Source organism: Gekko japonicus, unplaced genomic scaffold (genome assembly GCF_001447785.1).
Source record: "Gekko japonicus isolate JY-2015 unplaced genomic scaffold, Gekko_japonicus_V1.1 scaffold3440, whole genome shotgun sequence".
NCBI classification, from domain to species: domain Eukaryota; kingdom Metazoa; phylum Chordata; class Lepidosauria; order Squamata; family Gekkonidae; genus Gekko; species Gekko japonicus.
In genome coordinates this window covers 75,935-99,404 of record NW_015176551.1, presented here as the reverse complement: position 1 = coordinate 99,404, position 23,470 = coordinate 75,935, and the positions used below count along the sequence as shown (strand labels likewise).

Sequence of the window (23,470 nt, the reverse complement as noted above, 5' to 3'; positions counted from 1 at the left end):
GGCCACATGACCACGGAAACGTCTTCGGACAGCGCTGGCTCTTCAGCTTTGAAACGGAGATGAGCACCACAACCCTAGAGTCGGATTCAACTGGCTTTCGAGCAAGGGAACCTTTACCTTTACCTTTATCGAGTGGTTAAGAGCGACGGACTCTAATCTGGAAGAACCGGGTTTGATTCCCCAATCCTCCACATGCAGCCAGCTTGAGTGACCTTGGGTCAGTCACAAGTTCTCTCAGAGCTGTTCTCTCAAGAGCAGTTCTCTCAGAGCTCTCTCAGCCCCACCTACCTCACAGGGTGTCTGTTGTGGGGAGGGGAAGCAAAGGTGATTGTAAGCCGCTCTGAGAGGTAGAGAAAAGTGGGGTATGAAAACCAACTCAACTCATCTCAAAATAATAAAATATTATGAATGTAAGTGGAGGCAAAGGCCCTGTCCAAAATACCTTACAGTCAAAGGGGATCTACTTGCATGGCTTCTTTAGATCTAAAATCTGGAGAGCCAGTTTGGTGTAGTGGTTAAGTGCGCTGACTCCAATCTGGGAGAACCGGGTCTGATTCCCCACTCCGCCACATGCAGCAGCTGGTGTGACCTTGGGTCAGTCACAAGTTCTCTCAGAGCTGTTCTCTCAGGAGCAGTCCTCGAGAGAGTTCTCTCAGCCCCACCGACCTCACTGGGTGTCTGTTGTGGGGAGGGGAAGGGAAAGGAGGTTGTGAGCCGCTCTGAGACTCCTTCGGGTAGTGAAGGGTGGGGTATAAATCCAGTCTCTTCTCTTCTTCTCTCAAAAGTAGCGGGGCTCAGATCTGGGCTGGGGTGTGTGTGCTGTTGTGTGTGTGTATTAAGTGTCCCAGGCTTCTTCTGTACGCTAGAGCTCTGGGTTCCGGTGTGCCTTAAGTCAGAGGGGATTGGCGCACAGAAGGAGCGTGCGTGTCATCACCAGTGTTCCCTCTAAGCTGAGTTAGTGTGAGCTAGCTCACGGTTTTTTAGCCTCCGGCGCACACATTTTTGTCTTCGCTCAGGAAGGATGGGGCTCCAGAGCAAACTGATTTATGCAGCAGCCCAATCGCTCGCTCACAACTTCAATGCCAGGAGCTCACCAAGCAGAATTTTTGCTCACAGGACTCCACAGCTTAGAGGGAGCATTGCTCCCCCCCCAGAACATCTCTGCCTGCCCGCCACAGAAAGCTGGGGTTATGGTAATGGTAGCGAGGGTGTGTGTGTGTGTGTGTGTGTGTGTCACTGTCGGTGTGTGCGCGTGTGTGGCGGGAGACGCACTCGCACACACGGAGGAGGCCCCTCCGCATTCCAGCGCTCGCCATCTGTTGAGCAAATACCCTGAGAATGGGGGCATTCAGCCGAAGAAAGGAAGAGAAAAAGGCATGGGGGACGGGTCTCCTCGGAGCCGGGGGTCAACGTGGGGGTCACCGTTGCCGAGCTCCGACTGAGCGGCCCTCCCGGAACCTCCTGGGCCTTCTCAGATGTGGCCGAGCGGAGAAGCCAGGCTTCCAGTTGGGTGTGCGGGAGAGGAAGGGCGGGGAGAGGAGGGGGTGGCCCGTAGCTTAGGGAAGGAAGGAAGGAAGGAAGAAGAAGAAGATATTAGATTTACATCCCGCCCTTCACTACCAAAAGGTGTCCCAGAGCGGCTTACAAACTCCTTTTCCCTTCCCCTCCCCACAACAGACACCCTGTGAGGTAGAAGAAGAAGAAGAAGAGATTGGATTTACACCTCGCCCTTCACTACCCAAAGGAGTCTCAGAGCGGCTCACAAAACTCCTTTTCCCTTCCCCTCCCCACAACAGACACCCTGTGAGGTAGGTGGGGCTGGGAGAGCTCTTGACAGAAACGGCTTTTTTTCAAGAACAGCTCTTATCAGAACTACGGCTTGCCCAAGATCAGCCAGCCAGGTGCAAGTGGAGGAGGAGTGGGGAATTGGAGATTGTGAGCCGCTCTGAGACTCCTTTGGGTAGTGAAGGGCAGGGTATAAATCCAATCTCTCCTCTTCTTTTTCTTCAAAATTTGTGGCAGGGTGTGAGCTTTCGGGAGTCACTGCTCACTTCTTCAAGATGGGGAGCCATGTTCATCCATCTGTAGCAGTAGAAAAGAGCACCTTTATGACTAACAAGATTTGTGGCAGGGGAGGAGCTTTCAGGGGGTCATGGCTCACTTCACCTCTGCCTACTGATTTCCCAGTGCAAATGCCACCTGCCCAACTCTTACATCAGCGTGCCCCCCTACCTGAACATAAGAACCTTGATACATCAGGCCAGTGGTCCATCTAGTCCAGCATCCTGTCTCACACAGCGGCCAGCCAGTTCCTCTGGGGGGCCAACAACAGGGCAGAGAGGCTGAGGCCTTCATAAGAACATCAGAAGAACCCTGCTGGATCAGACCAGTGAGGGTCCATCTAGTCCAGCATCCCGTCTCACACAGGGGCCAACCAGTTCCTCTGGAGGGCCAGCAACAGGGCAGAGAGGCCGAGGCCTTCATAAGGACATCAGAAGAGCCTTGCTGGATCGGACCTGTGGTCCATCTAGTCCAGCATCCTGTCTCACACAGGGGCCAGCCAGTTCCTCTGGAGGTCCAGCAACAGGGCAGAGAGGCCAAGGTCTTCATAAGAACCTCAGAAGAGCCCTGCTGGATCAGACCAGTGAGGGTCCATCTAGTCCAGCTTCCTGTCTCACACAGTGGCCAATCAGTTCCTCTGGAGGACCAACAACAGGGCAGAGAGGCCGAGGCCTTCATAAGAACCTCAGAAGAGCCCTGCTGGATCAGACCAGCGAGGGTCCATCTAGTCCAGCATCCTGTCTCACCCAGTGGCCAGACTGAAAAAAGAAGAAACTGTGAGGTAACTGCGCTAGAGAATATTTAAATAACAATCAAAAATTTATACAAAAATGTGTACAAAAAGTCTGCATATATAAATGCAGAAAGGCAGTTGAAAATGGTGAAATTGACGATCTCCGGAATGTTCTACCGTTTCGATACTCTTCTTCTTCCAAATGTGGATGAAAGCAGCAACTCTTGTTCTGTTATTTCAAAAGGTACGTATCAACAGTTTAATTGATTTTCACCGATGTATCATAACATAGTTGCAAGAGATTCTCTGAAAGGCATTATACAAGCACTTTGCCCTAGGAACATTCTTTCAGAGAATCTCTTGCAACTATGCTGATACATCGGTGAAAATTAGTGAAATTGTTGATACGTACCTGTTGAAATAACAGACCATGAGTCGCTGCTTTCATCCACATTCGGAAGAAGAAGAGTATCGAAACGGTAGAACGTTCCGGAGATCATCGTCAATTTCACCATTTTCAACTGCCTTTGTGCATTTATATAGGCAGATATTTTGTACACCTTTGTGTATAAATTTTGTGATCTTTATTTAAATATTCTCTAGTGCAGTTACCTCACAGTTTCTTCCTTTTTCAGTCTGTTCTGTGACTGTGACCATCATTTTTGAGTCACACAGCGGCCAGCCAGTTCCTCTGGAGGGCCAACGACAGGGCATGGAGGCCAGGGCCTTTATAAGAACCTCAGAAGAGCCCTGCTGGATCAGACCAGTGAGGGTCCATCTAGTCCAGCATCCCGTCTCACACAACAGCCAAAAACAGAGCATAGAGGCCAAGACCCTTGTTGTTGCCTCCTGGCTCTGGGATTCAGAGGTGTAGTGCCTCTGAATGTGGAGGTTCCCCTCAGTCCCCGTGGCTAGTAGCCACTGAAAGCAGGATTCATAGAGGAGCGGCCCGTCTCTCTTTGAAAGCCACCTGTACTTGTGGCCACCAGTCCATCCACTGGTAGCAAATTCCACGGCTGAATTCCTCATTCCTTTCCCTTGGAATATTAGCTTGGCTTTGAGAGGTGGGCCTGAACGTTTGACCCTGAAAGTTGGAGGTCTCAGTTGAAACCCAAAACTGGTTTATTGGGGAATTGCAGCTCCTCAGATTGTACCTTGGGGGGAAAAGCCAAAAGAATTTCCCAGAAGTACGATCGTCACTTCTGTTGAGTACATGTTTTGCTGGGAATGTGCGGAACCGCTTGTGGTTCTGCACAGCATGAAGGGAAAGAATGGAGTTCTCTGTCGGTACTATCCTGTCTCGTATCACAGACCCTGGCAAACACTCCAGGAAATAGTAGAATGGCGCGTTTAGGATCCTGGGTGACTGCAGAGCCCAAAATTCTGGGAATGAAGTAAAAAAAAGGGGATTTAAGGGGTGCCGTTCACCACCACCCCTCAAAATACATGTGGTGAGAGCCTGCTGACATTATGCAAATTCCACTGCAACAATGTGGCTCCTGGTGGTCAAACTTCAGTCTTTTAGCTTTCCTGGAGAAGCCCAGCTCCACCATTATAATGGGATTTTGAGGGAGGTGCAGAGAAAGGCCTTGCTAATGTTGCCAACTTTGGGTTGGGAAATTCCTGGAGGTTTGGGGGGCGGACCCTGGGATGGTTGGGCTTTGGGGAGGGGGAGGGCCCTCAGCCTGAGCCCACCCTCCAAAGCAGCCGTTTCCTCCAGAGGAATTGATTTATGTAGGTCAATGCTCCCTCTAAGCTGTGGAGTCTGGCGAGCAAAAATTCTACTTGGTGAGCCGCTGGCATGAACATTGTGAGCGAGCAGCTTGGCCGCTGCATCAGTTAGTATGCCTCTGGAGCCCTCCTCCCTGAGCGGAGACAAAACGGTGTGAGCCGGAGGCTAAAAAACGGTGAGCTGGCTCACACTCACTCAGCTTAGAGGGAACGCTGCTTGTCAATTCCAGGAGATCTCCAGGTGCCCCCCCCCGGAGGGTGGCAACCCAAAGTGGCGGCCATTGGCGGTAAACGAGCCCCGCGGCTTCCCTTGGAAATGTGGATTCTCACTCACGTCCAGTCCACGGCATAGTTTAGGAAGAAAAACACTGGGGGGGGTGGATTTATTTTTGTATTTTAGGCCAGTGGGGGGGGAGAAAGGCAGGGTGGGGCAGGGGATCACGTGGGGGGCACGGGCGATGTCTGCTGAAGGGCCTCCCCCCCCCCAAGCTGTACTTTCTCTGATGCATAATTAACTTTCTCCTCCGGGCAGGGCTTTTAAGCTGCCTTTTAGCCGGAGGATAGGAAAGCGTAGCAGCTGTTCCACTGGGGTAGGATGGGGGCGGGGGGAGAGGATTTCGCGTTTGTCAGGCGAGGCATTGGTGTGTGTGTGGGGGGGGGAGCGCATGAGTTAGCAGGGGTTCTGCCCCCCCTCCCCTTTCCTTGAGATTTCGTGGGAAGCCGAGAGGTTCTGTTTATTTTTAACTGTTTTGAGCCCCTGAAGGAACAAGAGGGTCAGGGAAGACTTGGGGAAAGCAGGTGGGTTTTGTCGGGGTTTTTTTTTTGCAAGGGAGCGGGGTAGGTGCTTTTTCTTTCTTTCCAGGAGGGGATCACGAATGAGGAAGGCCCCAAGGGGAGTTCCTCTGACCTAGTATTTTATCAATCCTTTCAGGTCAGGGGTGATCATAGAATCATAGAATGTTAGGGTTGGAAGGGACCTTGCAGGTCATCTAGTCCAACCCCCTGCTGCACTCTGCAGGAGCATAGCCGAAAGAGAGCCCTACATACCTACAACATACCCGAAAGATGGTCATTTAGCCTCCGCTTGAAAACGTCCAGCGAAGGAGCCTCCACCACCTCCCGAGGCAGACTGTCCACTACTCAACACTGTCTGCGTTTCCCTCCCCTCCTCCGTTCTATGTGCACAACGACCCTGCAATGTAGACGAGGCCGAAGAGCGTGATCAACGTTTTACAGTATATGTCGTTTGGGAAGGAGGCTACCGAATGGACCACCGGGCGGTCACATTTTGCAATTCTCCACCCAGGGCGGAGCAGGAGACAGAGGTGGTTTGCCACCGCCTGCCTCTGCGTAGCAACACTGGACTTCCTTGGTGGTCTCCCACCCAAGTACTAACCAGGACTGACCCTACTTAGCTTCTGGGATCTGATGAGATTGGTTAAGCAGAGCTCGGTCTGCTTCACTCAGTATAAATAATTCTCTGGATCTTCCCCAGTCCTGTTGCCCAGTAATCAGATTGGAGACGCTGGGGACTGAACCTGTGACTTCAGGCATTCAGACACATGCCCTGCCTTTATTATAAAGTACATGATGTAGCTATTGAGCATGCTTGCAATACTGAAGGCAGCAGAAGAGAGCCAGTTTGGTGTAGTGGTTAAGTGTGCGGACTCTAATCTGGGAGAACCGGATTTGATTCCCCACTCTTCCACTTGCACCTGCTGATGTGACCTTGGGTCAGTCCAGGGGTCGTTTCGTAGAAAAAGAGCTAGGGGAACTCATTAGCATAACTCATTAGCATATGCCACACCCCCTGACATCATAAGGCCCGGTGGTGGACCTGCAAGGCCGGCGGGAGTGCGAGGAAGCCCCGCGAAGGCCCTCCCTGGCCCCAGGCAGGCAGGGGTGGGGAGAGGCGGGGAGGAAGCAAGTTACCCTCCCTCTTCTCCTGCCTCCTCCTGGCTGAATGAGGGCCGGAAGCGGGGCGGCCGGAAGCAGGGGGCGGGGCTTCGTCATGTGCCCCGCCCCCCGTACCTCACCCGGGGGAACTGCGATCCCCCCCGAATCGACCTCTGGGTCAGTCACAAGCTCTGCCACAGCTGTTCCTCAAACAGCAGTTTGTGTCAGAGCTCTCTCAGCCCCACCCACCTCACAGGGTGTCTGTTGTGGGGAGGGGAAGGGAAAGGAGTTTGTAAGCCGCTCTGAGACTCCAAGTGAAGGGCAGGATATAAATCCAATCTCTTCTTCTTCTTCACATACGTCTGGCTTTCAGACCCTCTTTTGACACAGTCTTCTACAGATTCTTCTGCAGTGATGAAGAGTGTTCTGGGTTCCGTTCTCAGCTCCTACAGGGCTGGTACATCCATATACCCAGCCCATGATATGATGGTGGTTATGGCTTCACACATTCGTGGAGGATGGGTTTATTAATGGCTGTGAGCCATATGGGCTTAATCGAGCCTCCATCTTCAGAGACAGTGTATCTCTGAATGCCACATGCCCAGGGGACAAGCAGAGAAAAGTCATTACTATCATAGTCTAATAAAACTCTCCATTCTCCTTGCAGTATAGCCGTTGGGCGGGCAGCTCTCTGCTAGCTATCGGCCAGAAATTGAGAAGGAGGAGGCAGTCTAGATGTTTGCTAGATCAATTGCAATTGATAATGAAGCTCAAGACAATGAATCCACCTGGACTGAATCAAGACTGAGGTTTCCTGTCTCATTACCAATGCTGATTTCTCCATGCCTATTATTCCTCTGCATATCCAATCATGCCCGCTATTGTTATTTACCTGCTATTGTCTTTTGCCTGCTAATGTCATTCGGCATCTGAAGTCACTCCACTTTCCAATAAACAGGACAGATGGACTTCCATTCTAGCTGGATCTGAAGAAATGAGCAGTGACTCACGAAAGCTCCTACTTTGCCACATATCTTGTTAGTTTTTAAGGTGCTACTGGACTCTTGCTCTGTTCAAGAGGTTTGCTAATTACTGACGATCCTAGGTTTCTTCATAGGTTTCAATCGAGATGTGCACGGATTACTGACATCCTTAGTTTTTTCATTGGTTCCAGTTTCCTACGGTTCCACAAGCTGAACTTCCTCCTCTTGCCTCTAGAGGGGGCTATCTATTCTGAGAGGGGCACCATGTCTCCCTCTAGTGATTACATTAAGTATGACTTCCAACCACCTGCGCCCTTGAGTGATTGTAGCCAGTCTGCCACCTCCTAATAGGGTCTTTTCTCCCCTTTCCTTCTTTTTCCCCCTCTAGGGGACTGTCTAGATAACAGTGTGGCCTCGCCCAGCACGGGAGACGACGACGACTTGGACCGAGACAAGAAGCGGAACAAGAAACGAGGGATCTTCCCCAAAGTGGCCACAAATATTATGCGAGCGTGGCTGTTCCAACACTTATCGGTAAGAACCTGAATCCTTTTGGGCCACGAGTATGAGAGGTGGGCATTGACTCTAGAGTAGCGTCCTTCAAGCTTTCCTGTCCCGAAACCCTCTAAGCTGTAAGCTTAGAGCCACGTGACAGGAAGTCACGTGATGTCAGAGTCACATGACAGGAAGAGGTCCGGCCAAAGTTATGACCTCACTTGGGTCGAGAGAAGGACGACAGGCAGTGGAGCTGGAAGGCCAGAGACCAGAACTTTGAACCAAGTGTTGGGGGTAATACCTTAATGGGGAACACACCAAGGATTTGGGCCAAGACGGAGCCCTTTCCCCCACCATGTGACCTGACCACAACATTCTGCTCCTCCCCTTTCAGTGTGAAGCACTTGTTCTCTATGCCTCTGCTGTAGGAGTAGGGAGGGGCTGTGGCTCAGTGGCAGAGCCTCTGCTTGGCATGCAGAAGGTCCCAGGTTCAGTCCCCAGCATCTCCAGTTAAAAGGACCAGGCAGCAAGTGATGTGGAAGACCTCAGCCTGAGACCCTGGAGAGCCGTGAAGTGGGGCCGTGGCTCAGTGGCAGAGCCTCTGCTTGGCATGCAGAAGGTCCCAGGTTCAGTCCCCAACATCTCCAGTTAAAAGGACCAGGCAGCAAGTGATGTGGAAGACCTCAGCCTGAGACCCTGGAGAGCCGTGAAGTGGGGCCGTGGCTCAGTGGCAGAGCCTCTGCTTGGCATGCAGAAGGTCCCAGGTTCAGTCCCCAACATCTCCAGTTAAAAGGACCAGGCAGCAAGTGATGTGGAAGACCTCAGCCTGAGACCCTTTCTATCATGGGAAAGGGTAACTGGGATGAAAATAACAACAGAGCAAAATCGGCTACATCCTTACTCTACGAAGACAAAACTAGAAGAGAGAGATTATGGCTACTCTTCTTCTTCTTCAGAACACCAAACAAAGACGGGAAGAGAAGCCATAAAATGCTAATACACCTTGACACTTTAGTCCCAATCAAATCCCTAGATCAGGGAGAAAATTCCCGGGTATTCTACAGCTAAAGAACATTGGTTACATGAGAAACATGTGACTTCCTGTGAGAAACATAAACAAACATTTAACCCCAGATATACTGAGTGTTTTCAACTTGTAATACTCAACACCCCTTCTCAAGTTATAACATGAAAGTCATGCAGATTCAAACATTCACGAAGAGTCTCAAAACGTTGCTTGTCAAGCGGCTTGGTCAGGATGTCGGCAATCATCTGATCAGTAGGACAGTATTGGAGTGCGATCAGTCCTTGGTCTTGCAGCTCTTTCACGTAGTGACCTTTGAGTGCGATGGTCTTGTTTTTAGATTTGGTGCCTTCACCTTTGCAGATGGTGATACAAGTTTGATTGTCCTCAAAAAGTATTATTGGCTTTGGTTCATCTATGCCGAAGTCTTTCAGAAGATGAATTATCCAGTAGAGCTCATAGCTGGCACTTTGTGCTGATACACATTCAGCTTCTCCAGTAGACATGGCCACAATAGTTTGCTTTTGACTAGTCCATTCAATCAAACTGTTTCCATAGTAGAACAAGTATCCACTTGTAGATTTTCCATCAGGTGAGTTTTTGTCCCAGTTGGCATCCATGTATCCAGTCAGTCTTGGTTCATCACAGGCTGAAATTTTAAGTTTGTAGTCCAAAGTTCCTTTTAGGTATCTTGCCAGTCTCTTAATGGCTTTCCAGTCATGCTCGTTCGGTAAACTGGTCTTTCTGCACAAAAGTCCAACAGCTGAAGTTATATCTGGACGACAGATTGTGCTCAGATATAATAATTTTCCAATTGCGGATCTGTATTCATGATTGTCTTTAAGTGGTTTTCCATTAGTAAGTTTGGGATAGTCCTTATCAAGTGGAGTACTTCCTGGATTGAAATCTCTCATTCCTACAGATTCAATAAAGTCCATGATCTTTTGCTTTTGGTTCAAAAGAAAACTTCCATCCTCCGTTCTTTCAATTTGTATTCCAAGGTAGTACTTTACAGTTCCTAATTGTTTCGCTTCAACTTCTTTGTTCAGTTCATCTGCTATTTCTTGTACATCTCCGTGATTTTGACAACAAATAATCTAATCATCAACATAAATAAGTATTGATACTTTACATTTTTAAGTCTTGAGAACAAGCAAGATTCTGCTATTCCTTGTTGAAAACTCTGTTTTCGTAGCAGTTGAGTCAGCTTTTCGTTCCAAGCTTTGGCTGCTTGTTTTAGTCCAAAGACGCTTTTGTTGAGTTTACACACTAGGCCTTCTTGTCCTTCTGTTGAAAATCCCTCTGGTTGTTTCATCTAGAGGCTGGACTGGATTCTGGCTTTTCTGCCACCCCCCGAAAGTATCTTCCACTGGGGGATTCAAAGGGGCATCTATAAGGCGTCAAGCAGTGTTCCCTCTAAGCTGAGTTAGTGTGAGCTAGCTCACAGTTTTTTAGCCTCCAGCTCACACATTTTTGTCTTCGGTCAGGAAAGATGGCTCCAGAGCAAACTAATTTTATGCAGCAGCCAAACTACTTGCTCACAACTTTAATGCCAGTAGCTCACAAAGTAGAATTTCTGCTCACAGGACTCCACAGCTTAGAGAGAACATTGGCAAGGTCTCCTGCCCGGCCCGGCCCTTTTGCAATGGTGGTCTAACACCCTTGCAAATACATCCTCGAAGCCAGGGCTTTTTGGGGGGGGGGGGAGGTGCCGGAATTCTCAAGAGGGAATGAAGTTTTCGGCCTGTACACCGAAAACTCATGAATTTTTAGACCTTTTAAAAAGAATTCCGCCGAAGAGGTTCCGGAAGCTTCTCGGCACCTGGCTACAATTCCAAGAGGGGAGCCACGGCGGCGAAGTCGGGTTGCCCGGTGAGGCTGACAAGCTGGCGGTGGGGGATGTTTCAGGAGACTCTGGGCGATGGGAGGGAAGTTGCCCGGCTGAACTCTGGCCGTCACGTTTAAAGGGACTGTGTTCCTTTTAAATGCCTACCAAAATGGCTGTTGAAATAGTCGCCTTTTCCGGACGCAGCACGATTGAGACTACTTCTGAGCAGCCTCGGCCAAAACGGCATCGTGGATGTGGCAAATCCTTGTTTTGCTGTCCTTTTAAACTCTTAAAGTTTTCTTTTATGGTGTATGGCCTGTGGGCTATTAAGCCTGAATAAACTTAAATGCCTTCCCTCCATTTGAAATGACCCAGGACGGGGGGGGGGCACCTTCTCTTGGGACTCATAGAATTGGATCCCCTGGTCTAATCCTTTTGACACTTGGGGTTGGGGTTGTTGTTGTTTTCCTGAGGAGAGGCACCGGATGCTGTGCTGAAAATCTGGTGCCCCTGCCTCAAAAAACAGCCCCTCCCCCCAGAGCCGCAGATACCCACAGATCAATTCTCCATTATACCCTATGGGGACCGGTCCCCGTAGGGTATAATGGAGCGCCCAGCAGTCATTTCCCCCCAACCACTTTCTGATAACCTGGAAGTGGAGGGAGGCCCTCCAAACCAGGGGATCTCCTGCCCCCAACTGGGAATTGGCAACCCTACGGCAAAGTTGGGTTGCCGCCGGCTCCAAACGATTTAGATCTGTAACGTGACGGTATGCATCATCTTTCCCGAGTCCGTGCCTTGGCGGGGGGTGCTTCCGCCGCTGTCTCCTACTGGGGAAGCTCTTTTCCGCCACTGCAGGGGTTCCGGCGAGGTTCCGTGGTCCCGCAGCTCTTTGCTGGCGTTTTCTTTTTGGGGAACGGTTTTTTCGGGAAGCTGGTGAGGGACGGGCACCCTTCCACGGCCTGCGCGCCCCCTGCCAAAACTCTCCCCTTCCTCCCCTGCCCGCGGTCCTGCCAGGCAATTAGGCAGGGCCTCTCCCTGGTTAGTTAAACAAAGGAGAGTTAATGAGCGCTGGCCAATTAGCGGCTAATTGAAGGAGCTATAAAGCTATTAGAGGCTGGTGAAGGGTAATCAATTCTCGCCAATTACCCTGAACGCGTTGGCAGGGAGAGGAGTGTGGGGGGAGATAGAGGCTAAGCTGGGTCTTGCCCAACTCGGGGGGGGGGGAGCTGAAGCGGAGGAGGAAGCAGAACGGTTCTTGGAAGAGCTGCGCTCTCTCTGTCTCTCCCCGCCCCATGTGACGCTGAAGGTTCCAGGGCTAGTCCAACGAGCGATCACACAGTGAGCAATACAAAATCAAGGGGAAAACACTTTATGGAAAGACGCTAAGAAGAGCAGAAGAAAGACAAACAAGCAACTCTTAGGTACTATTTGGACTAGAATGATAATACTACATCTTACAGGGCTCCTTTTGTAGCAGGAACTCCTTTGCCTATTAGGCGACACACCCCTAATGTAGCCAATCCTCCGGGAGCTTACAGAGCTCTTCTTACAGGGGCTCTTGTAAGCTCTTGGAGGATTGGCTACCTTACGGGCGCGTCGCCCAATGTGCAAAGGAGTCCCCGCTACGAAAAGAGCCCTGTCTGCAAATATCCAGCAGGCAAGTATATAATAAACATATTTCGTATTCCAACAGGTAGCATCCAGTGTCTTCCAACAGGTAAGTATACCAATGTAGAGCAAGCCTTCAGTACAAGGGCAGAGCGAGTCTGTGACAGGTGGCACACAATGTGTTTCTAGTCTTCCAGCAGGTAAGTATACAAGACGAAGACTCCGGATTTCAAAACTTCGTTTTGTGTATTCTTCCTCAGTAGAGGCTGATCGTAGAATCATAGACTGTTAGAGTTGGAAGGGACCTTGCAGGTCCTCTAGTCCAACCCCCCGCACTCTGCAGGAGCACAGCCGGAAGATAGCCCTGCAACATACCCGACAGAGGGTCGTCCAGCCTCCGCTTGGAAACGTCCAGCGAAGGAGCCTCCACCCCCTCCCGAGGCAGACTGTTCCACTGCTCAACCACTCTCACAGTTAGGAGGTTTCTCCTGATATTCAGCCGGTATCGCCTCCCTTGAAATTTCCACCCATTCGATCTAGTCTTGCAATCCGGAGCAAGAGAGAATAGATTTATTTTATCTTTCATTTATTTATCATTCCACTTTATATCCCGCTCGAATCCCTTATCCAGGGGTCTCTGAGCGGCTTTACAAGTCGGTGCTAATCACCATTTTCAATATCCTAACTAGGGCCACAGGTTCTATGCAGGGTGGGACAACCTACCGGGCACCCCTATGGTGGTGGTTGGTGTTGTTCTCGTCGGCGGTTTTTCTGGCGGGGTGCTCCTCATGGCGCTCGATGGAACTGTTTCTCCTGCAGCGCGCGGCTCCGCCTTCTTCCGGCCTCAGCAACGTCCCTTCCGGCTCCGCTGGGCCAGCGCTCGGCGTTCTCGCGCCCCCCTTCTTTGACGGCAGCCACTCCAATGTCCTTGCTTCTTCGGCCGCCAGGGATCGCTCCTCCGGTTGCACTCGCTCGCCGTTGCTGCCGCATCGCCACGCCACACCGTCCGCACCGGAACTGGTGCCTCGCCGCTGCCGCCGCCGCAACCATCACCAGGCAGGGTGCCCCCCACCCTATTAAGGGTGGGTACCCATTTATCTACTTGCAATTACGTTGCTTTCGAACTGCTGGGTAGGCGGGATCTGCTCCATCTTCTCCATGACAGCCCTTCAAATACTCGAAGACTGCAATCATGTCCCCTCTAAGCCTTCTCTTTCCCAGGCTAAACAGACCCAACTCTTTCAGCCTTTCCTCCTAAGACTTGGATTCAAACCCTTCCACCATCTTGGTGATCAGAGTATATCATAAGCATCCATCATGGGTTTCCAAGGTGAGTATCAGCCAAACTGCATTCCGATCCTTATTGGGGGGGAAGATCGATAGGGCAGCCAGTCGGTATCCATGAAGGGAAGTTTCCATAGTCTTAAACTGCTGGTATGCCTCGTCTTGTATACTTACCTTCTGGAAGACTGGAAACACATTGTGTCGGTATACTTACCCATTGGTGCCAGGCCTAGGACAGACAGCAGACACAGATCGGGGCCGACGGTTTTTATTTTGGTTTCAGAGTGTGCTTTGTTGGGTATTACGAGCTGAAAACACTCAGTATGTCCGGGGTTCAATGTTTGTTTATGTTGCTCACAGGAAGTCACATGTTTCTCATGTAACCAATGTTCTTTAGATGTGGATTGCCCGGGAATTTTCTCCCTGATCTAGGGATTTGATTGGGACTAAAGTGTCAAGGTGTATTACCATTTTATGGCTTCTCTTCCCGTCTTTGTTTGGTGTTCTGAAGAAGAAGAAGAGCAGCCATACTCTCTCTCTTCTAGTTTTGTCTTTGTGGTGTAAGGATGTAGCCGATTACGCTCTGTTGTTATTTTCATCCCAGTTACCCTTCCCCATGCTAGAATTTAGTAAAAACTTTATATTTTAATCACACATGGACTCTCAGTCTAAATTATTTTACTCAGGCTCTGCTGGGCTATATTATCTCTGCTAAATACCCTTTTTTCAATATCTCACTATCACCCAACATGTTTCCTAGCTTGCAGGGGCTCTCCGCGGAAGCGTCTCGCGTCCCCCTCCGTAGATGGATTCATGACGTGCCTGTCATTGTGACCAATGCTCCCTCTAAGCTGTAGAGCCTTGTGAGCAAAAATTCTGCTTGGTGAGCGACTGGCATTAAAATTGTGAGCGAGCGATTTGCCTGCTGCATAAATGAGTTTGCTCCGGAGCTGTCCCTTCCTGAGCAAAGACAGAAATGTGTGAGCAAGAGGGTTAAAAAACGGTGTGCTACCTCACACTCACTCAGCTTAGAGGGAACACTGATTGTGACTGGTGTGTGCACACTGGGTGTGGCGTGCCGCCTCCACGCTCAGAGACGTCTTCCCGTTTGGGCCCTCTTCTCCGACGGAGAGCAGTGTCCTCTCTGTTGTCTGGGTAGGAAGTGCTACCAAATCACAACTGATGGATGGTGACTCCGTCGGGTTTTCGAGGCAAGGGACATTCGGAGGTGGTTTCCTGTCGCCTGCCTCTGCGTAGCAACCCTGGACTTCCTTGGCGGTCTCCTGTCCAAGTACTAAACAAGGCCGACCCTGCTTAGCGACTGAGTTCTGACAAGAGTGAGCTACCCTGGGCCATTCAGGTGAAGGCAACAGACGTTCAGAGGTGGTTCGCCATTGCCTGCCTCTGCGTAGCGACCCCGGACCTCCTTGGTGGTCTCCCATCCAAACACTGACCAGGGCCGACCCTGCTTAGCTTCCATGATCAGATGAGATCTGATTAGCCTGGTCCATCCAGGACTGAGCAGAGAAACAGAGATGGTTTGCCGTTGCCTGCCTCCGCGTAGCAACCCTGGACCTCCTTGGTGGTCTCCCACCCAAGTACTAACCAGGGACAATCCTGCTTAGCTTCTGAGTTCTGATGAGATCCGGGTCAAGGCAGCCTCTCCATTAGCATTTTCCTTTTACCCGTAAAGATATTTGACCACCATATCTAGGAGAACATACAGGAGATCACCAGAGGTTCACGAAAGATCTCCTGCCTACATCGCCCCACTCCTGTTTCTTGATCATGTTGCTCAGTGGCAGAACGTCGGGACCTGGTTTGTTCTTAGATATTGACGGGGAACCCATGCTGAGGTCTTGTGGGAAGAAATCAAAGACGGGGACCTCCGCACCCCATTTTCCCCCACCCGCCCCGCCCTGGACAACACCAAAGCTTTCAGTAGGCATGACCCTTCAGCAGGGGTCATTTTGTATAAAAAGAGGTGCAGGAGCCCATTAGCATAACTTCTTTGCATATGCCACACCCCCTGACATCACCGGAAGTGTGTCAGAAGGCAACACCCACCACTGTTTTTGATTGCTAGCTATTGGGGGGGGGGCATGCAGATCTGTCCTCACAGAGGAGGGAGAGCTTGTACCTGAATAAAACTTGGTCTTAAAGGTGCCACTGGACTGTTTTGGACTGGGGGGTCTGGGGGGAGCTCTACAACTTACCCGGCTGCTTCTTGCTCTGACTGAGGACTGCTGGGAGTGGTGGGTGGGGCTTGTTGCATGTGCCCGCCCCCTGGGCTCTTTACTGCCGGAGCGCCGCTCCTGTGCGCTCCTGCAGGAAATGACCCCTGCCCTTCAGTAATGCGTCACAGTTTGCATACTGGCCTGTTCAGACTTCTGGTCAACGTATCTCCAAAAGGACTTTGCAGAGCTGGGAAAAGTCCACAGGAGGGCAACCAAGATGATGAGGGGATTGGAGCCCCTTCCCTAGGAAGAAATGGTGGAGAGTCTGGGGCTTTTCCATTGAGAAGAGAGACGACTGCGGGAGGGGCACAAGATAAGAGGTTTATAAAATTATGAATGGGACGGAGAGAATAGATGGAGAGAAATTCTTCTCCCTCTCCCAAAATACCAGCACTCAAAGGCATCCAACGAAGCTGATGGGTAGTCAGGATGGGCAAAAAGAAATACGACTTTACTCGGAGAGCAATTAAAAATGTGGAATTCGCTTCCAGATGGTCACAGTAGTAGTGATGGCCACAGGAATAAACAGCTTTAAAAGGGGATTAGATTATTTCAAGGAGGGTGTCTATCAGTGGCTACTAGCCCTGGTGACTGAGGGAAACCTCCACGTTCAGAGGCACTAATCCTCTGAATCCCAGAGCCAGGAGGAAACATCAGGGGAAGGCCTTGGCCTCTCTGCCCTGTTGTGGGTCCTCCAGAGGAACTGGTTGTCCACTGTGTGAGACAGGATGCTAGACTAGATGGACCCTCACTGGTCTGATCCAGCAGGGCTCTTCTTATGTTCTTATCAGGGGAAGGCCTTGGCCTCCCTGCCCTGCTGTTGTCCCTCCAGAGGAACTGGTTGACCACTGGGTAAGAAAGGGTGCTAGACTAGATGGGCCACTGGTCTGATCCAGCAGGGCTCTTCTTATGTTCCTATCAGGGGAAGGCCTTGGGCTCTCTGCCCTGTTGTTGGCCCTTCAGAGGAACTGGTTGTCCACTGTGTGAGACAGGATGCTAGACTAGATGGACCCTCACTGGTCTGATCCAGCAGGGCTCTTCTGATATTCTTATTAGGGGATGACCTCGGCCTCTCTGCCCTGTTGTTGGCCCTCCAGAGGAACTGGCTGGCCCCTGTGTGAGACAGGAGGCTGGACTAGATGGACCCTCACTGGTCTGATCCAGCAGGGCTCTTCTGATGTTCTTATTAGGGGAAGACCTCGGCCTCTCTGCCCTGTTGCTGGCCCTCCAGAAGAACTGGTTGGCCACTGTGTGAGACAGTATGCTGGACTAGATGGACCTTCATTGGTCTGATCCAGCAGGTCTCTTCTGATGTTCTTATTAGGGGAAGACCTCGGCCTCTCTGCCCAGTTGTTGGCCCTCTAGAGGAACTGGTTGGCCGCTGTGTGAGACAGGATGCTGGACTAGATGGGCCACTGGTCCGATCCAGCAGAGCTCTTCTTAGGTTCTTATGACCTTGTTTTGTTTTCCACCATTTTCTATCACTCCCACCAGCCGTAGGGGTCCACCCATCATGAGGCCCTGGGCAACTGCCTGTGTTGTCCCATAGGTAAGACCGCCCCTGCTTGCAACCAGGAAGGCTATAGCTAATTGGATGCTTGAACCACTAGGTCTTTCTGCCCCTCGGTCATAATATAGGAAACTTGCATTGCCTAGGGTTAGATCAATGCCTCATGTATTGGACTCCTGTCGCCTCTTCAGACTGGCATCTTTCCTCCGGGTATCAGGCGGAGAATGGTCTTTTCCCAATCTGATGGTCAGCGTTCCTGATCGGCCCCTGGAGATCTAATTGGGCGTGCAAATTAAAATTACATTATTTTGGCGGCAGCTAAACAGTATCGGTTTTATGCTCTCTCTCACTCCTGTTTCCTGGTGTATTTTTCTAAATAACTCCTTTTACATCCCCGAATCGGGTTTCCCAGTGTTCCCTCTAAGCTGAGTTCGTGTGAGCTAGCTCATAGTTTTTTAGCCCACAGCTCACAGCTTTTTGTCTTCGCTCAGGAAGGAGGGCTCCAGAGGAAACTAATCTACGCAGCAGCCAAATCGCTCGCTCACAACTTTAAGGCCAGTCGCTCGCCAAGTAGGATTTTTGCTCGCAAGACTCCACAGCTTAGAGGGAGCGTCGCCCACGGTGGCCATTGTGTGGCTGCGCCCACCACCTCATCTCCCAATCCTAAAGATGCTCACATGCTCAAGAAGATTGGAGACCCCCCTCCCCAATGATCCCTCTTAAGCTGTGGAGTCTTGTGAGCAAAAATTCTACTTGGTGAGCTACTGGCATTGAAGTGGTGAGCGAGCGATTTGGCTGCTGCATCGATTAGTTTGCTTGGGAGACCTCCTTCCTGAGCTGTGGCAAAAACGTGCGAGCCGGAGGCTACAAATCTGTGAGCTCGCTCACACTAACTCAGCTTAGAGGGAACACTGGTCTCCCAGTGTAGATCTTTGCTGTTATACAGGAGTCCGTTCCTCCCCGTGCCCACACCATGCCGTCGGATTATCAGTCAGGATAGTCCCGATATTTCAGGGAGGGAATGGTAGTGATTTATCATAAAATTTGGGGTGGTTCGTCCCTGTTCGAGAGGGGTGGCTGGCGTATCTGTGAAGTAGGCATTGATTTTCTCCGACTACCGGTTTCAAGTAAGCCCAACTCGGTTAGCCAGTGCCATTGTTTTTGAGGCCCAGAGCTATTCTCCAGGCCTTTGGTTGTCCTGCTGTCTCTGCATGACCCGAGAGGCCGGGGAGACCTTGGATCATCCGTCACCGGGCTGTCAGAGTGGAGGCCCCCTGGAGGTCCGGCTGTGACCCACGGGCAAGGTCCTAGTTCATCCATCATCGGGGCTGGCAGCTAAAAGTCCGGGGTGGGGAAAAGGGGGGATTCGCCTATCGAACATCTGCTTGGAAAAGCCCAGGGAAGAAAAGGATATTGTGCTTGGGCTTTGGATGCAGAGAAAAGGAAGGTGATTTCCCAAGTGGGGACCTTTGCTCCTTGCAGAGTCCCTTCCCGTGTGGTTGCCAGTCTCCAGGTGAGGCCTGGAGATCTCCCAGAATCGCAACGTATCTCCAAACGACAGAGATCAGTTCCCCTGGAGGAAATAGTGGCTTTGGAGGGTGGAGTGTCTGGCATCTCCCCTCACCGAACCCTGCCTTCCCTAGACTCCAGCCCAAGATCTCCAGGGACTTCCCAACCCGTAGTTGGCAACCAAAGATTATGGAAGCTGGAGGGGGGAGAGAGAGAGAGAGAGAGAGAGAGAGAGAGAGAGAGAGGAGTCCAGAAGAAAACTAAAACATGGAACTGTCCGTTTATATCAACAGCGGAATCAAGCGCTAGAGGGGGGGTGGCCAAGCCACATAGAATAACATCAGATGTTTAAGAACCGCAAGACATGAACAAATATTACACACACGTGTTTACTGGGAAATATGCAAATTTGCCTTTTATTAACATTAAATGAGACTGCCAAAAATAAAAGGGGGGGAATATTGATAATGATATTTATTTCTCCAATGATATTTGTTTGTTTGCTCATGGCCCCGGTCACGAAACTGCAGTGCTGGAGTCTACGGGGGGGGGGGGGGGGGGGCGGGGCCTGGCTGTTTGCCCCGGAGCAAAATAAAGTGCGGTAGCCTGATCACACGGTCCCCCAAGGCTTCGCGCTTACGCTGTTGGCTGGCGATCACATGGCGATGCTGGAGCATGGCAAAGAAGCAGTGCGGCAAGCATTTCGCGTTTGTGCACATGCGTAGTTCCACAGAGCAGCACTGCTTTCAGTTGCGCGTCTGTGCGCATGCACTTATGAAAAACATCCGGTTGGCAACGGGATGTGGACGGGCGCCGGATGCCGTGGGATACTAGCGCTCCCGCGATCAGACACCCGCCCCTGCCCCGCGTTTTCTGGATACTAGTGCACTTTCTTTGGTACTTTTTAACTCCGCATCTTTGGCCGGACGCCACGGGTTGGCCACGGGTGCGCTACGCTTCCCAGCTGTTGCGGTGTGATCACGCACCAGAAATACGCCTGGCATTCATGTCTTTGGCGCGGCAACTTCTCCGTGTGAACGGGGCCAATGATATTTATTTGACTAAGAGAGAGAGAAATGGAGAGAGAGGTGGAAAGAAAAAGAAAGAGAGAGAAACAAAGAAGGCAAATAGATGGGAGGGAGGGAGGGAGGAAAGCATCCCCCCTTCGCTTCCCCAGCTGCCCTGCCGGGTCATTTCCTGCGGAAGTGCACAGGAGCGGAGCTCCGGCAGTAAGGCGCCCAAAGGGCGGGCACTGCAACAAGCCCCACCCCCTGCTCCCAGCAGCCCTCAGTCGGGCCACGAGGAGCAAGAAGCAACCAAGTAAGTTGCAGAGCTCCCCTTTTCCCCCCCCCCCCCCCCCCCAGTAACAGAATACTTTTAAAATCTGGGATGGCATTTTCAAACATGCACCGCTCCCCCCCCCCAATCAGTGGCCTCAAGTGGTAACGTAAAGGTAAAGGTTCCCTTGCTCGAAAGCCAGTAGAGTCCGACTCTAGGGTTGCCGTGCTCATCTCTTCTCCCTTCCTGTGTATTCCTGCCCCAAAATAGCCCTGAGTGTCATAATGTTCCCAGTCTGGCATTGTGCAGATGCCGGGTTTCCTCTTGGGAGAGGACGGCCAACGTAGCTACCCTAAGGAGTCCAGGGCTTCCTTCTCGGCTAGGGAAGCCAGCCTCCAGGTGGGACCTGGGGATCCCCTGGAATGGCAGCTTATCCCTGTACTACAGAGATCAGTTTCCTTGGAGAAAGTGGATGTTTTGGAGGGTGGACTTTGTGGCATTCTACCCCGCTGAGGTCCCTGTCCTCCCCAGGCTCCATCCCCAAATCTCCAGGAGTTTCCCAATCTGGATCTGGCAACCCTACACCCCCACCCTCTAACACGTGCATGTAGAGATGTGAAGGCCTGGAAAAAACCCGGGAAAAATCGTTAAAAAAACGTTTTTTTCCTGTTTTTTCCCCTGAAGCCTTTTTTGTTTTGATTTTTTCCCGAAAAATTGGAAAAATTGAAAAAAGAAAAGAACAGAACAGAAATGGATTATGGAACGTTTTATTTTGACATGATGAATAAAATATTTTAGGACAAGGTGTTCAAGTATTTTCCAAATCATTTCTAAAAAAATACGTATGGTATCGGATTGATCTAATTTCTGTGCACTGGGGACCAGCAAGTCCTAGGTTACCAACTGAACTCTCCAATGCAAGAACAAGATGCATTTCTTCCTTTAGGAGGTGCTGTTGTCACAAGAAAAGAAGAAGGTTTCAGTTTTGTTTTTGCATGTAGGGTGGGTATTCTGTTTGTAATAATTGTTTGGATACACTACACTTTTATAGGCTACTTGTGATAATTCCATGCCAAGTAAAAATGTCCATAGTCATATTTTATGTTCCTAAAGTAGCAGAATGACTTTTAATGTGGAAAAGAAAAAAGAAGTGCTAATGTAGCATTTTTTTCAATTTTTCCAAAAATTTCCATTTTCCCCCGAAAAAAATGGGGGGGGGGAACGGGTGTTTTCTCCAAGCGTCAAAATTTCCAGAAATTTTATATCTCTACGTGCATGTCATTTTCCTGAAGCTACCCTTCGTGTCCCCCAATATTTCTTCTCCAATGCTGGAAGGCAGAGCGAATCCAGAAGGAAACTGTGCTGTTGGCAAAGACTAGACGACACACACACACACACATTCTTCCGGCAGATGTTTCTCTCCTGACTAGACAGAAGTCGTTAAAACCGGTTCTCAGAAGTTCTCCCGCCAGCAGGTCGCTGTGGACTTGACCTTGAAAAGAGGGGTGTGTGTACAGTGGGGGTTTATCCGAATTAGGGTCGACTCTTCCTGTTTTGTTTTTCAAGCTTTCGGTTCGGCGGTCCCGCTGGGGATCTGCAAATATTATCGTGGTTGGGAGGGTGTGTGTGTTGTGTGGTTAAATCCAGTGGCAAACCCACAGGAACGGGTGCCGTTTTCCCAGCAGAGCTTTTCTGCGGGGGGGGGGTTTTAATAAAAGGAATTAAAGGATAGAATCCTTTCTCAGCATGGAGTCTCGTTGATCCGGAATCTTCCCCCAGGGGATTCGGGGATGACCTGCCCCCCCCCCCCCGAGAAAGGTGCTTCCCACCAATATTTCCCTCTCTGCCTTTTCTCCTCCCCCAGCATGCGATCCCAGTTAAGGTTTTTATTGATTTTACTTATTGGTTGAAAACCGTTATTAGCCCCCTTTCTTTCTCGTGTTTGGTGCAGTGGTTAGGAGCGCGGACTCTAATCTGGGAGAACTGGGTTCGATTCCCTGCTCCTCCACAAGCAGCCAGCTGGTGTGACCTTGGGTCAGCCACAAGTTCTCTCAGAGGTGCTCTCTCAAGGGCAGTCCTCGAGAGAGCTCTCTCAGCCCCCCTCCCTCACCGGGTCTCTGTTTGTGGGGAGGGGGAGGGAAAGGAGTTTGTAAGCCGCTCTGAGACTCCTTCGGGTAGTGAAGGGTGGGGTATAAATCCAATTTCTTCTTTTCTTCTCTTCGTGGAACTCACTGCGGCTGAGGAGGTAAAGAAACCTATTCTAAAAACAGAAAATGGAGACAACTATAAAAATCTGTACAAAGTAATACACCAAAGCCAGTCTGGTGTAGTGGTTGAGTGCACGGACTCTAATCTGGGAGAACTGGGTTTGACTCCCCACTCCTTCACTTGCACCTGCTGGATGACCTTGGGCAAGCCATAGTTCTGATAAGAGCTGTCCTTGAAAAAGAGCAGTTTCTGTCAGAGCTCTCTCAGCCCCACCTGCCTCACCGGTGTCTGTTGTGGGGAGGGGAAGGGAAAGGAGTCTGCGTGCTGCTCTGAGACTCCCTTGGGTAGTGAAGGGCAGGTTATAAATCCAATCTCTACTTCTTCTCTAAAAACTAGGACTGCCAATAACAATAACAACAAAATCAGTCAAATGCCATCCTCAATAAAACTGTCTTCAGCTGCCTCCTGAAGATTGACAGCCAGGGAGCCGGGCATACTTCCCTGGAGAGGTGGTCCTATAGTTGGGGGCTGCCACCGAAAAGGCCATTTCTCACGTGCCCATCAGGCAAGCCTTTTTGATTGATGGGACAGTCAGGAGGGTCTCGCCCCACAATCTTAATTCCTGGGCAAGAACGTATGGGACAAGACAGCCCTTCAGGTACCCCCCGGTCCCAAGCCATTTAGGGCTTTAAAGGTCAAAACCAACACCTTGAATTGGGCTTGGGAGCAGATCGGTAGCCAGCATAATTGCTGTAGTATCAGGGCCGTTTGTTCCCAATAGCAGTGTAGCGGCAGCATTCTGCACTAGCTGCAGCATTCTGAACACTCTTCAAGGGTAGCCCCAAGTTGAGCACATTGCAGTAGTCTACTCTGGATGCAACTAAGGCATGGATTGGACTGAATTAGGAACAGGTGCGGCTGACGCACCCGTTTCCTCATAATACGTTGCACGTAACGTTTGTTTACCTCCTTTCTACCATGAATTAATTTTGGGGGTTTTTTTCTGACATGGACCTCGGACGGCTGTGGAACGTCCCTCCGAGCAGACTCAGGGCCATGTTTTGCGCTTGCTCATTTCCCTC

At 50.7% G+C, this 23,470-nt stretch overlaps 1 protein-coding gene across 1 annotated transcript in view; it reads left to right on the top strand.

The window, feature by feature from the left end:
- The window catches only part of LOC107124085 (homeobox protein meis3-B-like), an 82,256-nt gene that overhangs the window by 48,474 nt on the left and 10,312 nt on the right, over window positions 1-23,470 (top strand). The window contains exons 8-10 of the mRNA XM_015427474.1: window positions 7,793-7,938; window positions 12,452-12,457; window positions 13,672-13,692. Coding sequence (XP_015282960.1) covers window positions 7,793-7,938; window positions 12,452-12,457; window positions 13,672-13,692 — 173 coding nt within the window. The remainder of the gene's footprint in view (window positions 1-7,792; window positions 7,939-12,451; window positions 12,458-13,671; window positions 13,693-23,470) is intronic.